The sequence below is a fragment of the Wyeomyia smithii genome, chromosome 3, assembly GCF_029784165.1.
Source record: "Wyeomyia smithii strain HCP4-BCI-WySm-NY-G18 chromosome 3, ASM2978416v1, whole genome shotgun sequence".
NCBI lineage: Eukaryota > Metazoa > Arthropoda > Insecta > Diptera > Culicidae > Wyeomyia > Wyeomyia smithii.
In genome coordinates, this window is record NC_073696.1 from 252,928,666 (window position 1) to 252,942,708 (window position 14,043).

Genomic DNA, 14,043 nt, shown 5'->3' on the forward strand with positions numbered 1-14,043 from the left:
ATAAATACCGACTTCCCATGGGGAGCTAATCAGTGGGGTCATTTGACAGGTTTCGTTAATTTATTTCCACGCTGTGGATTCACAGCGTTTATGAACGAGTAACTAACTGGCTATTGGCCGCAGTTGACGCGCCGGTGCTTAGAACGCGTTGTTATGGCTTGGCGAGATATTAACCTCTTGCTTCCTATACGGAGAGGTGTGCAATTGCTGTGTCCACAGCAGTATAGAACACGTTAAAACAATAACGAGATTTATCATTAGATTGAACACCTTCGTCGAAGTGCTATTAATTTGTGGGAAACTTCAACTTATCACGATTTGTTTTTTTTTTCCACAAAATGTTCGCGCAGCTTCAGGTGACGAACCCTATCAACTGGTAAGGCGCACTATGCGTCTCCATCGACGTCAAACTTGGGAAAGAATAAAGTGTGGCTCACAAACGCGTTGATTCGTTGAATTGCGACGGGATTTTCCGCTAATGGTTCCGAGAACTCGTTGTCAGTTGGGAAGAGCAGCTGCTGCAATCTTGCAGCTCAACAAAACTGGCCTTACCTGCATATGATCTTAGATTAATTGCTGCCATTACGATTGCTGCTACTGGTTCAGTCGAGAGGTTCTCCTTGGGTCGTTGGCGCGCGGAGAAGGAGGAAGAAGGTGAGAATGTCGGTTATAGTTTTGCGCACTTCCTCGCGAGAGAGCGAACACGCTGTTTTGCTTGTTTATTTATGTTTATTTTTTGCCGCCGACTGATGTTTATATATAAATTCAAACAGATTAGCACAAAGCTTCATTCTTCGGTCGACAAGCCGTCGGTGTTTACCGTAAACGGTGTAGAAAAGTTCTGTATCCGTCCCGTGTCTTTGTGCTTTGTTCGTGCGGCGTATTCGCAACGTCGTCACTCGTACGTCGTGTTTCTCGTTTCTGGGTTTATTTTACGGATTTCAAAATGACAGCCACCTCTGTCTTCGCTGGAGTGATACTGGTTACGCTGATGGTGGCGTCCACCAGCAATGGCGCCGAATTTCGTACGTATCGTGACTACTGTAACAGGGCAATAGTAAAGGCTTTTCAATCAAAGTAGGCTCAACACAGAAAGCAGGATAGTGATATATTATAGGGGAAAAAAGGTGAAATTTATTAAAGTGAAAAAACTGAGCATATTGAGTCGAACTTAAAGTGACGAAAAGAATTTCTGCCAGCGATTGGGATGAGCTTATGTGTGAGTTCAATGCATCAACGATGAACTCCATTAAATGCGTTTTCAGTGCGAATATCAAATTCGGTTTATTCGTTTGTTCAGTGGAGTTTTTATACCTAACGCTTCCTGCAAAAATCTGCACACATTTTAAAAATCCTGCGCAAATACGAGGAGACTTGAGCAGAAAAGGCTTGAGTAGATAAATTTTCGCTATACTACATTACATTACAAAACTGTAGAAGTGGATTTTGGGACTCAGTTTGAGCTGTCCAAATATTACAGTTTAAGCATTGTGATCGTATAGTGATGAGTGATGCATGTTAGCGTTGACCACAGTAGAAGTAAAATATTCACCAAAGACATAAATAACACCTGTAAAACATGGGTGTACATTCTTCTGTTCTATACTATGATTCTCAGTATTTAGTGCGAAACTGAGCAAACTGAGCTCTAGTGAAAATAGTCATAGGATGTAAACTTAATCTTACTTCATCTGAATAAAAAAGTAAAACGAATGTTAGCAGTTTGCAGAGTACCGGGATTGTTTATTTTTGATAATTTAATTTAATGCTTCTACAATATTGAATAATCATGAAAAATCTTACGACGCTGTATTATGTGAGGAGAGAGAGTCGACAATTAAAAAAAAAATCTTACGTAATTTGTGGATGACGCCTCAGGAGAAATCTGAGACTTTTATCACATAATAACTCAGTTAATCGATTTGGGAAAAATAATACAAAAGAAACAGTGAATGCTTTCGTTGTATTACACGAGAAATACGCACATTTGTTTAAAATTTCAAGTAATTAGATGTGGTTTCCGAGTGGTTGCAGACAATTTTACGAAGCAAAAACGTTGAAAATGTGTGGAAGGTTATGTATTTTCATTAGAATGTTATACGAAAATGATGCGCACTTACTGAACGTGTCGCTACCCACCTTCTGATATGTTATTGAGGTATGGAAAAAATTAAAAAAATATTCATTTCGAATGTGCCTTTTTTATACAACAGTATTAGTAGCAGTGTGAGTCGAGTAATCTGGTGACTACAGTCGTTTTAGAATATATAACAAACTAGAGGCTTGTTTTTAAGCCATTGAAGTGCAAATCGTATTCGCAAATGCTCCTGATCGCAACTCATTAAAGCAACGCACACGGTAATTAGCAGTGATGATTTAAAGAAACAATCATCAGAACAACATTTTTTTTTTGTTTGCTTGCATTGGGCAGAATAGTAATTAGAACAACAATTACTTCTCAACTACACGAATCGATTTGCTTGATTGGTTGAGTTTTTAAATTATTATTTGAAGTTTAGATTTATTGCAATGGCTTGTTAAGCTATTTACGGAGTGTAATTTTTTGAGCAAAACGTGATTTTTGTTTAACTTTTATATCAAAGTCCTTCGATTTTTAAATAAAGAATAAAAATCGCTCTAAATGGCTTGAATGACAGTTGGTACATGGGCGAACTTAGAGACTGTGTTATAAAGAGATACGCGAAGAGAATTTCCTATTTCCTGAACAAAACGCAATTTAAAAAAAATTTAAATCATTGTCCTTCGATTATCGAGTAAAGAAATAAATCGCTCTTAATCACTTGAATGACAGTTGGTACACGGCGAACTGTCATTGTAGCAATTTCGAGCAGAACTCGAGCAGTTTTAATTCGTAATTGAAAAACCGAAGAATAACGATATATTTTTTTTTGAAAATCACGTTTTGCTTAGAAAATGCAGCTCTTCCCGATGATATAAAAAACTGGAATAGCTAAGCAGCAGACAACAGACGTACCATTCCATACAAAATTTTAAGAAAACTGTGGTTCCGACTAACCTGTGCGACACCTACTGGACATATTCCGCAAAAGATAAACATTCAGCTAGGGATACCATCCGTCCTGATTTAGCAGGACATGTCCTGATTTTGTGATCCGTTTGGAGCGTCCTGATTTATTTTTAACTAGCTGACCAGGCAAACTTCGTCCCGCCTATTTTAGTGTTTAATTTAATAATTTTAAACATTTCAAATTCATTGATTGAAATGGTTGGTTTTATCGGAATGACAACATCCTCGACTTTTGGCTTTTGTACATCACCTATCTTCCGGTAATATATTGAATGCATTTCAGTTATTTTCGTTGTTTTCCAAAAACTGAAAGTGGTAATCTTCGAATTCAAAATAGTGTCCAGGGTCAATGCTTGGCTTCTATACATCATTTCGATTACGGAAATATCCATATGTAGTAGTATTCGGTTATTTTCGACTGTTTCCGAGAAGTTGCCATTTTACCATTCAAAATGGTGTCTTAGGTCAATTTTTAGCTCCTTGCATTATTCTGGATCCGGTAATACACATATTGGGTGGTATTTGGTCACTTCACTTCTTGGATTTTAAATGGCATTTGGGAACAATTTCTGGCCTCTGAGCGTCAATCTGGTTAAAGAAACACTCAAATTGGGTGGTATTTGGTCATTAGCCGCTGTTTTTCAGAAACGGGAAGTCGCCATCTTGAATTTCAAAATGGCATTAGGAGACAATTTTTGGCCTCTGAGCGTCAATCTGGTTGAAGAAACACTCATATTGGGTGTTATTTGGTCATTTTCGGCTGTTTTCCAGACATGGACATGTTTGTTACACCTAAAAACATTCACTTGCCAAATTTGGTTATATTTGCTTGATTGGTCCTCGAGCTGTGCGAAATTCGTGTTTCATTTGTATGGGACCCCTCCCTTGTAGAAGAGGGAGGGGTGTCAAACCATTATGGATATATTTGTTACCCCTAAAAACAAACCACCTACCAAATTTGGTTCTATTTACTTGGTTAGTTCTCGAGATGTGCAGAAATTTGTGTTTCATTTGTATGAAACCTCTCCCTTCCAGAAGAGGGAAGGGTATCCAACCAATATGGACATATTTGTTACTCCTTAAAACATCCACATGCCAAATTTGGTTCCATTTTCTTGATTAGTTTTTGAGATGTGCAGAAATTAGTGTTTCGTTTGTATGGGACCCCTCCCTTCCTGAAGAGGGGGGGGGGTCTCAAACCATCATAGGAACCTTTATCGGCCCCTAAAACCCCCACATATAATTTTTCACGTCGCTCGGGTCGGTAGTTGCCGAGCCTTATGGATCAGACAGACAGACAAACAGACCGGACTGCATTTGTATATATATTTTTCATATTTTAGCATTTGTCCTGATTTTGCTGGATAATGCCGGATGTTTAGAAATGTTGAAGATTGTTCAGTACGGAACGGAACGGACTCATTTTGAACGATTTTTTTTTGGTTGAATTTTGTCGAGAGAAATTGTCTAGTTCGTGCAACCCTCAACTATCTGACTTTTGGGTCCTAAAGCTATCCAGCTTTTTTCGCACCATAATGGTGGTCGCTATGATGCGTGTTCGTAATATGCGAACCTCTCTGCTTACGTCAGTTTTGGGGATTTCTGAGGAATTGGCAACACAAATCTTACCAGATTTATTTCTCTTTTGATGAAATACGTGAAGACTTCAAATTGACATGAGCAGAGTTGTCAAAAGGATGGATGATTTAATACGAACTTTGCATTTTAGCGTCCGCCATTATGGCGCGTAAAAAGCTGGATATCAGTTTTTAAATTCAGTGATGATTCGCTCGTTGGATGTTCGCTAGTTGGGCTGTCACCCAACTTAAAAGCACTTTTATGTCAGAATTCAACGTCATTCAAATGCATTTCAGGGGTCCGAAAAGTGAAAATAATATTACTAAAATAAAATTATATTATTTATTGTTGTAAATTTTTTTTAAACATGTTAAGTTATTACGCTTAATCCATTAAGCACTAATAAGTTTGTTTCTCAGCGCTGTTAACTAGACACTTTATGCAAATCATCTCTGGCATAATCAATCGCGTAATTGTAATAGTACATGTTATAAATTTACAACACTTTGTGTGTCATTAAGAGTTTTACTATTCGTTTGAAGCAGAGTGATGTGCTTGCGCTTTATCATTTTGCTTCTCGTTGGAATTTTTGTATGAAAAAGTATTGACCAAATACATAGAATATTTACTACCGCAGCAAAACAGATGAGCAAAGTTCATTTTCTTTGACATAAGTTTACCGCGAAGAAATTAGGAAATTTTCTAAAGCTGGAAGAAAACAAACAATCGGCGCTCCCCGAACACGATTCGCTAGTTGGGTGGCGATAAAATCAAAAAACCGTGTAAAACTTTGGGACCCAGTTTTGAACAGTTTACGTTACTGCATTTTTCAGGTATCTACTAACGCCTAATAAATCAATGTTGCAAAATTATATCGTCCGAGAAATACTTTAAATAAATAAATGAGTGGCGTATTTTGAAGTGTAAATCTCAAATTTCGTGTTTTGTTCAATGATACCGTAAACTGGGGTGACTTTGATCACCGGGGTTGACTTTGATCACTGTACCCCTTTTTTGAAAATGTGATAAAAAAGCGCTCGTAGTGCTTTGGACTTGTCGTAATCTTCACTGAATGCGTGGATATCTGTTGGCAATGCTGCTACTCATGCATTTCCTGCTACTTAAAGAGTGTTTTTCATGCTAAAATATCAATTGAAAATAAAGTGTATTTTTGGTGATTCTTGTTGCATACAAACAATCGGTTCAAGCAGATTCAAAATAACAAGTTGCAATACGTGAAGTTTTTTTATTTTGTTCCCAGATTAGTTCTTAAGATGAACAAATATTATAACAATACATTTTATTGTTATTTTTGCAAGTTTTTCCTCAAAGGCAATGTTGAGTCCCAATATTCTCCACAGCGTATTACATATTTCTTCTTAACAAAAACCCAAGACGTGAAGTAACATGCAAATTTGGCCAGTTTCATAAGTCATATTCCTCGTGGACTAGTTTTTGATGATTTTAGACCACCTTCTCTCTCAGTGGATAACAATTCATATATATTCTAAAAATTCTGTATGAATCTTGTACATTCGCCATTATAAACTGTTCACGTAGAATGTGAATGGCCCCCGAATTGCTTTCCATATTTATAAACTCGTTTAAGCCGTTTATTTAGTACTTGCATAGCAAAAGACACAATTATGGGTCACTTTTGCCTTTCAAGATCATTGAGTTTATAAAACCACCAAATCCATCACAAAAGTTATTTTATTGTTGTAAAAGCTGGATAATAAGTTATTTTATTAGATCGTGATGTATTTTCATGCAAAAGTGATAAAAATAGCCGAAATATGGACTGACCCACAATTGTGCACCGCAAAACGTAACATTACTACAATTACGGGTGATTCACTTATTGTAACCGAGCAAAATTATTGTTTTTAGTAACATTTTCAACATTAAATCATTTTAATCGTATGAATAGGGTTACAATTGAGTTATAAAAAACACCACTGCCAATGAAAATTGTTCAGTTTTATGAGAATAGACGTATTTGTGTAAAAAAAACCCATAATTGTAGCTGACCCATAATTGTGTAGGCACTGCATACGATGCGAAATATTTTTGAAGTATGTTGTGCTAATGCATCAATGAAATATAAAAAAATGATTCTCAATTTTTAAACTTTTGATCCCGAGCATCGCCGGGAACGTTCAACTAGTTATCGATAAACCGACAATGACGAGAAAATCAAAAATGTTAAAAACTAAAATCTTGATGCATTCATTTATACAGATTATATTGCAGGTAATAGTAGCGCGATAGATACAAATGATATAAAGGTCAAACTCGAAATGTCTTTGTAAATAATAATTTAATGAACTTCTGAACTGATTCTTTTGGTTTGAATGCAACTATGTTTAAAATAGTAATCCTTCTTTCATAGCACTTTCATCATTCAAAATCCAAGTTTTGTCCTAGAGCTCGAACTGGAAAAAATGAGAGATGGTAGGTAGGTTTTCAACCATTCCTGTGAGTTTTGGTGTCCCTAGCAAAGATAACTTTTCCAAAGAGTTGTTCCCTATGCAAACGTAAAAGCGACGAATCCGATAAGCAATTCCTCGGCGGCCTTCTGATGCATTTCTGCATTCTCTAAAAGCAGCAAAATTCACAGGAATGGTTGAAAAGCTGTAAAACCTTTGGAGGGCAACTTTTTTTTCGCTTTTGTCGACCAGTGTTATTGAATTTTTTTTAACACCGTTTAGTCAGACTAGACTAAGTGACATTTTTATCAAATCGAGGAAAATAAAATTTAAGTTAACTATTCTGTAAACTTTGAAGTTTTCAATATTTTTGCACATTTTTTAATATAACTTAAAATTACTTTTTAACTGAGCAGTTCCACAAAAAATGTCTCAGTTTCAATATTTTTTGTCATTTTAGATTTGGCCTAAACTTTGCATAAACGTTTCTATAGGCTGAGAAGCTAGTTAAAATGCTATTTTGGGAGGGTTATTGTGATTATAAATATTTTCAGAGCCAAAAGTTTTTTGATCAGTGTGACGTCTCTGGAAAAGTTTTAGACAGTAATTTTATCTTTCCGATAAAAAAAACTCTGAAAAATTGATTTTTTAATGTAAAAGAAACATTAAAATTAACATAAAAAAGCTTATTTTTCAAAAATCTTTTTTTGTGTAAAAATTACAAAAAAAAATACCGAAGCGATGAAGAAATCAAAGAAAAATTAAATTTAGGAAAAATTTACAACATGTTTATTTTTGGAAGGACAATATTATTATCTATAACTTTGCCAAAGGCACTATGCCAATCAAACCAACTGTTTCGATTATAAAAATATTTTAATTACCCACAGAGTGTCCAATTGGAGATTAAAATTATTTTTTCAGCTAAATCGGTTTGTTTGACTGGCATAACTAGTGTCTCTGGTAAGGTTGTAGAAAATAATTTTGTCCTAAAAAAATATGCCCTGTGAGTTTCTGCGACACCCAAAATAATAAAATGCATTCGGGACCATTCCTAAACTACGTGGTCATATTTTGATCCCTTTCATACCCCCCTTCTCCTCCGTGGTCTTTCGTGGTCTTTTGTTTTGTGATCTTATTCTGCAAATATATGTACAATAAAGTATGAAAAATTTATGAAAAAAATGAAGGTTCAAGAAAACTGATTATTAGATATTGCGCAAATTGTAAATAGAATTTTCAGTAATATCATTTTCTCAAAACCAAAATAACAAACAGATAATGGTTGTTTAATTATTGATAATATTTCATTGTCTTCAACAAATATAATAATTTCCTTACCTGAAAGTAATTTAAAATACGCTTTTCTGTTGAGTATATTCAAAATGATTTTTAATTTGTTGTTGAGTATCAAAATAAATAAAATTTGTTTAAGCAAATTGATCATCTACGATAAATTTTTCGCTTATAGTTATGGTAAATTGTATACTCATCTAGAAATCATCTAGAAAAATATTTAGTTGATAATAAGTGAAACCTTTTAATTTAATTTTAATTTAATTTATTTCCGATATATTTTTTACACTTGAATCGCTAGAACAAGTTTGCACTTCCAGTGAGCATCTGCTCTTTTAAGGAAGTGTGATACGATGTTGTTAACTATAAGTTGAAGCTGGTGATGATACTTGTCGACAATTGTGGGGTGGTGCTGGTGGTTCGCGCGTTGATGGCGTTGCTCTGGTTACGGCGTACGGCAGATGCATTGGTGAGTAGTGTTTTGTGGTATTCGGGTGTAATCCAGAATTGGGCTAGATACTGTGGTATTTTCGTTTTCATGATAGCTCGCAAACGACGCTTGAAGATATATGTTGTGGGGGCATTTTTACATGATGGGGGGAGGTCGTTAAACAGTTTGCTACCAGTGTACGACATTTTTTGCGACCGTATTCCGTGTTGAATCGTGGCAAATACAGGTGACCAGTTTGTCTGCTTGAGCGGTTTTCGTGCATTTTTCTTGTGACAAGGACGGTTGAAGTGATGTTATTTCGCAAGTGGATCAACATTTGATACTCCTGGGGTACACGGATTGGTAGGGTTGAGTCCCTGGGATCTATTTTCTTATATTTTCTGCCATTATAAACTGTTCACGTAGAATGTGAATGGCCCCCGAATTGCTTTCCATATTTATAAACTCGTTTAAGCCGTTTAAGGCTGTTTAATTTAGTGAAAGTAGCAAAGTGTTACACCAAATTCATCAAAACAATGAAGTGATCAAAGTCACCCCGGAATGATGATTGGTGTAAAATTTTTAGAGTATATTTAAAAACAGCAATAATGTTGCTAAACTTTTGAAGTAGTGACTGAACCTTTTTCGATGCATGCCAGTACTTATTTTAAAAATATCGAATAATATTGTTTTCAGTATATTCTGAAAATATTTGAGATACAATCAAAAAAGTGATCAAAGTCACCCCAGTTTACGGTACCTCAAAAAAAAAGAAAACATCTTATTGCAAATTTCCGCTGAAACGCGAATTACAGACAACTTGCAAGCAAAATGCAAACAACTTGTACGTCAGATTTATCGTATACCAGCATACGAGAGTGAACGCGATAGACTGTATAAATACGATTAACGAAGGCATTCTGTCGCGTTCGCTCTAGTTGACTGGTATACGATCAATCTGGCGTGCGCGTTATCTGCATTTTGCTTGCAAGTTGTCTGTAATTCGCGTTTCAGATGCAATCAGCAATATATCAAATTTGTACCGGAAAAAGTTGTCCTGATTTTTAACCCTGGCCAGATGGTAACCCTACATTCAGCCTATCTGCTGTGGCAGCACGGCGTGCGACAACTGTCAATTGATTTCAAATGGAAAAGCACATCAGCGCCACCACCGGTGCGGTGGGAATATTCCGCAAAACTAAAACTCATTTGAATTGAATGTTATTTGAATCCACGAAAATAAATTGGTACGTGGTACATCTGGTAAAAACGCCGTCAGACAAGTTTATATATTTGGCAGCGCTGATAATTGTAATGCAAAGGGTAAGCGCTGTAAACTTGGACCAACACTATTAGAGTATGATGGTGGTTAATGTAGAGGCTAAAATGCAATATTTTGAATTTCCAATAATTACGGGTAGTTATATGATTTTATTATGCTCAAACGGGAAAATGTGATTGAAGTTCGGTCGATCGCTTGTTGATTTCAAGTAATAAGAAAAACAACCAACTCAAAATAGACCCTACTGTATTCAAAATTTAGAATAACGACACATTTTGTTGTCTATTGTAGAAGTAAATTAAAGCAGGAATTTAGCTCATGCTTTCGAGAAAATGAGATCAGAGCACAGTGAACAGACTAACAAGCGACGAACAAGCAGTTTGAAACAAGGTTGTAAAATTGTGCATGTGCGTCATCAAACATCACACACACCATTCAGCTTGACGAGGGGTTAAATTCGGAGCGTATATTTTTTAGCACACAAACTTTTTTACGCACTTTTTATCGTTTACTTGTTAGTCTGTTCTCTGTGATCAAAGATATTTCTCAACCCTGGCGTTTCTACGCTTTTCAGCAAAAAAAGTTCCATATTACATATTAAAAAAATACAACATTACAAATATTCTCTCCAGCGTCTGGATACACTCTTTGCAAACAGGACGACGAAAAATGTTTGTTCGAAAGGATTGCCACCACATTCGCCAAGCACAGCAAAGGCATCCCGGAGGTGAATCTGGTCGCGCTGGATCCGCTCATAATCGAAAAGATGGACATCGTGCAAGGCGAAGGTCCGATCAACATCGTGCTCAACTTTAAGAACGTAGAACTTACGGGTTTGTCGCAGAGTGCGATAAAGAAGGCTAAGTAGGTCGGATGAAATTGTCGTAAATACGTATACTTATATTTGATTTGTTAGTGGTTTCACTGCCGATCCGACCAGGATGGAGCTCGGAATCTTGGTCCCGGCTGCTTCACTGGTAGGCGGCTACAAAATCAATGGCAAGGTGCTGATTTTACCCATTCAGGGCGAAGGACACAGCAATATGACTATGGGTATAAATTTTTCTTTGAAATGAACCTTACAGTTTTAATATTTCTAAGTTTTCTATCAACAGAAAACTGCCATATCCAACTGAAGTGGACAGGAAAGCTAGTGGACCATGCCAACGGTAAAAAATACTACCAGATGGACAAACTGAAAGCGACATTCGACACAACTCGGTTCTATATGAGCTTTTCCAACCTGTTCAATGGCGATAAGGCGCTAGGGGATAATATGAATCAGTTCCTGAACGACAACTGGCAGGACATCTTAAAGGAACTGAAACCGGCGATCGTGAATGCCTTCGTGCAAATATTCCAGTCGGTCATATCGAATGTCTTTAACAAAGTACCGTACACTGAAATGTTCCAGTGAGTGTGACTGTGATCTGATAAGATCTAATAGATCTAGTAGTTTAATATAATAAACAGTTTTTTGTACAAAAAATATTCTTCAACTCTAATTGCCGAAACTCTTAACCATCTAGTTCTCAGGCTTCTCTGGAATATGTTCGAAAAACTAACATTAATGTTCACTAAACAGATATTCATACGCAATTTATTTTCGAAACATATAAAAGTTCAAAAAAATCAATGAAAAGTTAACAGTTAGACACGCGTTAACAATTCATCAATCAAAAAAAGAATAGTAAATTGATTAAATTCTCTTAAATAATTCATGCGTCAAAATACTCAAATTGTATCCACTGTCATTAAGCATAATGTCCCAACAAAGACTTTTACCCTATATGTTTGTACGCCACATCAGCCCATGCGCGATGCTTCTCTCGGCGGCTGTAAAATATTTTCAGCTCAGTTGACAGCTGTCAAGTGAGCGGCCGGTTAGAGGCGAACGTCGTTCCATCAATCGCACATTCGGATCCCGCAGAGTGCGAAAGCTATGAAGTGCAATGAAAGTCGGCTTTTGATGCATATTTTGTTGGTGATTTTCTTCGTTTTTCAACTGTTTACCACGTCGATATTGGAGCCCTCGGTAGAGGAAACTGTGCTAGAAGGTAAGTGTGATAAATTGAACGATGAAATCCTGTGCTGGAGTGAAAATTTAGCAACAGTGATAAAATCGGTTTCACCCCCCCTCTGGAAGTGGGGAAAATTTTCGGGTAAATATTTTCTAGCTATGATTACCCACATATTAATTTAATTAGACCGATACCTTTTTTTTCGCTTGTGCTTTAGACAGGCAGTAACGATTATCTCTTTCATTTTAGATTTCTTCATTTGTCGTTCTTGCGGTCACGACGTCAGTTTGTCAAATTTCCTAATAGACAAGCACAGTCCACTGGCTATAAGTTCTAATAATCAGACATTGCAGGCAGGTAAACAGATTGTAGTACAAGAAGTTCAGAACACCCTTGGCATTAGATTTAAAATTGTCGTCGTTCATCAAGCTTACTGCGCAAAGGTAGATTCGGTAAGAGCTACATATATAGAATATTCAATCCTGGAACACTACAAATGTTTTTTATTTTAAACGCAGTGGAGTACACTGCATTCTTGGTTTCCTGGTTACTCGTGGAAATTGTGTGTATGTCCAAAGTGCCGAACTCATCTAGGGTGGATGTTTGAACCTACCGAAACGGCAACTTCGGATCGCTACTTTCCCACTGAGAACGGATTCTACGCGTTGATCTACAACAACATCATATCGGAACGATGTAAGTGCGGTATGTTTTAAACGTTCAAAGTTTTTAAATAGAATCAATTTTAGACGTAAACTCTCTGCTAATGCGAGAAAAAGTCCTGCGTGACGACTAGTAACCACTGACTCACTAGTTTATCGAAATGGTTGATCCCAAGCGCCACATCAACGTGCTGTCCGAGGAAGACCAGATGTTCCTCAACGAGTGTGAAGAGGAGTTCAAGGATCGATTTTCCGAAAACGATGCGGAATTTCAAGCGTACTGCGAACAAGCACCGAAACCTCCACCGGTGCTGCATCCCTGGCAAAACCGAAATCCTCACAGCGGGGGACAGTATGGTGGGCGTGGGCAGCGTCGTGGTGGTCATTATAATAACCGGGGCGGCCGGTCCTATCGTGATCATCGCGATCGTCCTTACGATTCTTCGTACCGTAATCAAAACTACAGACACCGTTCCGATGGCAACGGCAGAGATAATCGCCACCACTACAATCGTAGATAGGCACTATTGGTGTGGGGTTGTAATCGATTATCTTTCCCTGCCAAAAAGAACAAGAATTGAAGAGATGTTTGTGAATTGAACACTGTTTAGGTGTGACTAGACTAGAGTCATTTGATTCCAAGCATTATGAACAAATCAATGCATTCTTTGGATTTTGTTCTGAAGATTGTAAATAAAGACTGTAAATAAAAATGGCGTTTTAATGTGTCGTGTTCGATAAATTTGAATTTGTTGGTATAATTTGTATATTCAAATTGATCCTAGCTTAGTTTGGGTAGTCTGCTTCATGCAAGATCCAAAGGCCAACTGTTTTTTTTCTTAATTTTACTTATGCTTTTGTAACTTTCATTCGAGGCTCTTTATTACTGGTATGAAAAGTAACTGTTTCTATTGCCAGCCAAAAAAAAAACTTTGGGAAAAGCAAAATTGGAGTTTTCCATTCATCTTATCATTGCCTAGAGGAAAACCTCTTATGAAAATCATCATCAAAAAGGTTTCTTTTAGAAAAAAGCCAGGATTGATTATGTTGCCCTGTGTGAGGTCTTCTTCTTTTCAGGAAAATCTGATGTCCTCCCTAATCTCCAACGTGGTGTTGTATTATAATTCTAATAAGTTATAGTATCTTGCGTAAACTTGTTTGCCTACCTTTTTTCATGACCAGCAACACCAGGAATGGGTATTCACGCAAGTGACTGAATGACATTAACAACTTTACCGCTGTACTGCAAGTTTTTAGCCTGTGGTATTTTAAAAGACAACTAGTTCTATTGAACTC

The 14,043-nt window shown here is 36.8% G+C and overlaps 4 protein-coding genes across 4 annotated transcripts in view; all 4 read left to right on the top strand.

The window, feature by feature from the left end:
- The window catches only part of LOC129732940 (cryptochrome-1-like), a 64,620-nt gene extending 53,786 nt beyond the window's left edge, over positions 1–10,834 (top strand). Inside the window, exon 8 of the mRNA XM_055694413.1 lies at positions 10,697–10,834. The gene's annotated coding sequence lies outside the window, so the exon portion shown is untranslated. The remainder of the gene's footprint in view (positions 1–10,696) is intronic.
- On the top strand, positions 947–11,481 carry LOC129729197 (protein takeout-like). Its single transcript, XM_055687688.1, has 4 exons — positions 947–1,025; positions 10,697–10,928; positions 10,981–11,117; positions 11,180–11,481. Exons 1-4 carry the CDS (start codon positions 947–949, stop codon positions 11,479–11,481), a joined length of 750 nt encoding a protein of 249 aa, XP_055543663.1.
- A 453-nt stretch (positions 11,482–11,934) lies between these two features.
- Positions 11,935–12,976, top strand: LOC129731337 (protein cereblon-like). Its single transcript, XM_055691237.1, has 4 exons — positions 11,935–12,121; positions 12,335–12,537; positions 12,604–12,781; positions 12,835–12,976. Exons 1-4 carry the CDS (start codon positions 12,007–12,009, stop codon positions 12,879–12,881), a joined length of 543 nt encoding a protein of 180 aa, XP_055547212.1. The 5' UTR covers positions 11,935–12,006; the 3' UTR covers positions 12,882–12,976.
- Positions 12,909–13,495, top strand: LOC129731338 (RNA guanine-N7 methyltransferase activating subunit). Its single transcript, XM_055691238.1, has one exon. The coding sequence runs from the start codon at positions 12,909–12,911 to the stop codon at positions 13,266–13,268; it is 360 nt and encodes a 119-aa protein (XP_055547213.1). The 3' UTR covers positions 13,269–13,495.
- Positions 13,496–14,043: the final 548 nt, after the last annotated feature.

Excerpts from the sequence above, each read along its gene's own strand:
- LOC129731337 (XM_055691237.1), top strand. The coding sequence starts at position 12,007 with ATGAAGTGCAATGAAAGTCGGCTTTTGATGCATATTTTGTTGGTGATT. Across the intron at positions 12,122-12,334 it reads AGAGGAAACTGTGCTAGAAG|ATTTCTTCATTTGTCGTTCT; the intron begins GTAAGTGTGATA and ends CTTTCATTTTAG. Across the intron at positions 12,782-12,834 it reads CAACATCATATCGGAACGAT|ACGTAAACTCTCTGCTAATG; the intron begins GTAAGTGCGGTA and ends AATCAATTTTAG.
- LOC129731338 (XM_055691238.1), top strand. The coding sequence starts at position 12,909 with ATGGTTGATCCCAAGCGCCACATCAACGTGCTGTCCGAGGAAGACCAG.
- LOC129729197 (XM_055687688.1), top strand. The coding sequence starts at position 947 with ATGACAGCCACCTCTGTCTTCGCTGGAGTGATACTGGTTACGCTGATG. Across the intron at positions 10,929-10,980 it reads AGTGCGATAAAGAAGGCTAA|TGGTTTCACTGCCGATCCGA; the intron begins GTAGGTCGGATG and ends TTGATTTGTTAG. Across the intron at positions 11,118-11,179 it reads ACACAGCAATATGACTATGG|AAAACTGCCATATCCAACTG; the intron begins GTATAAATTTTT and ends TTCTATCAACAG.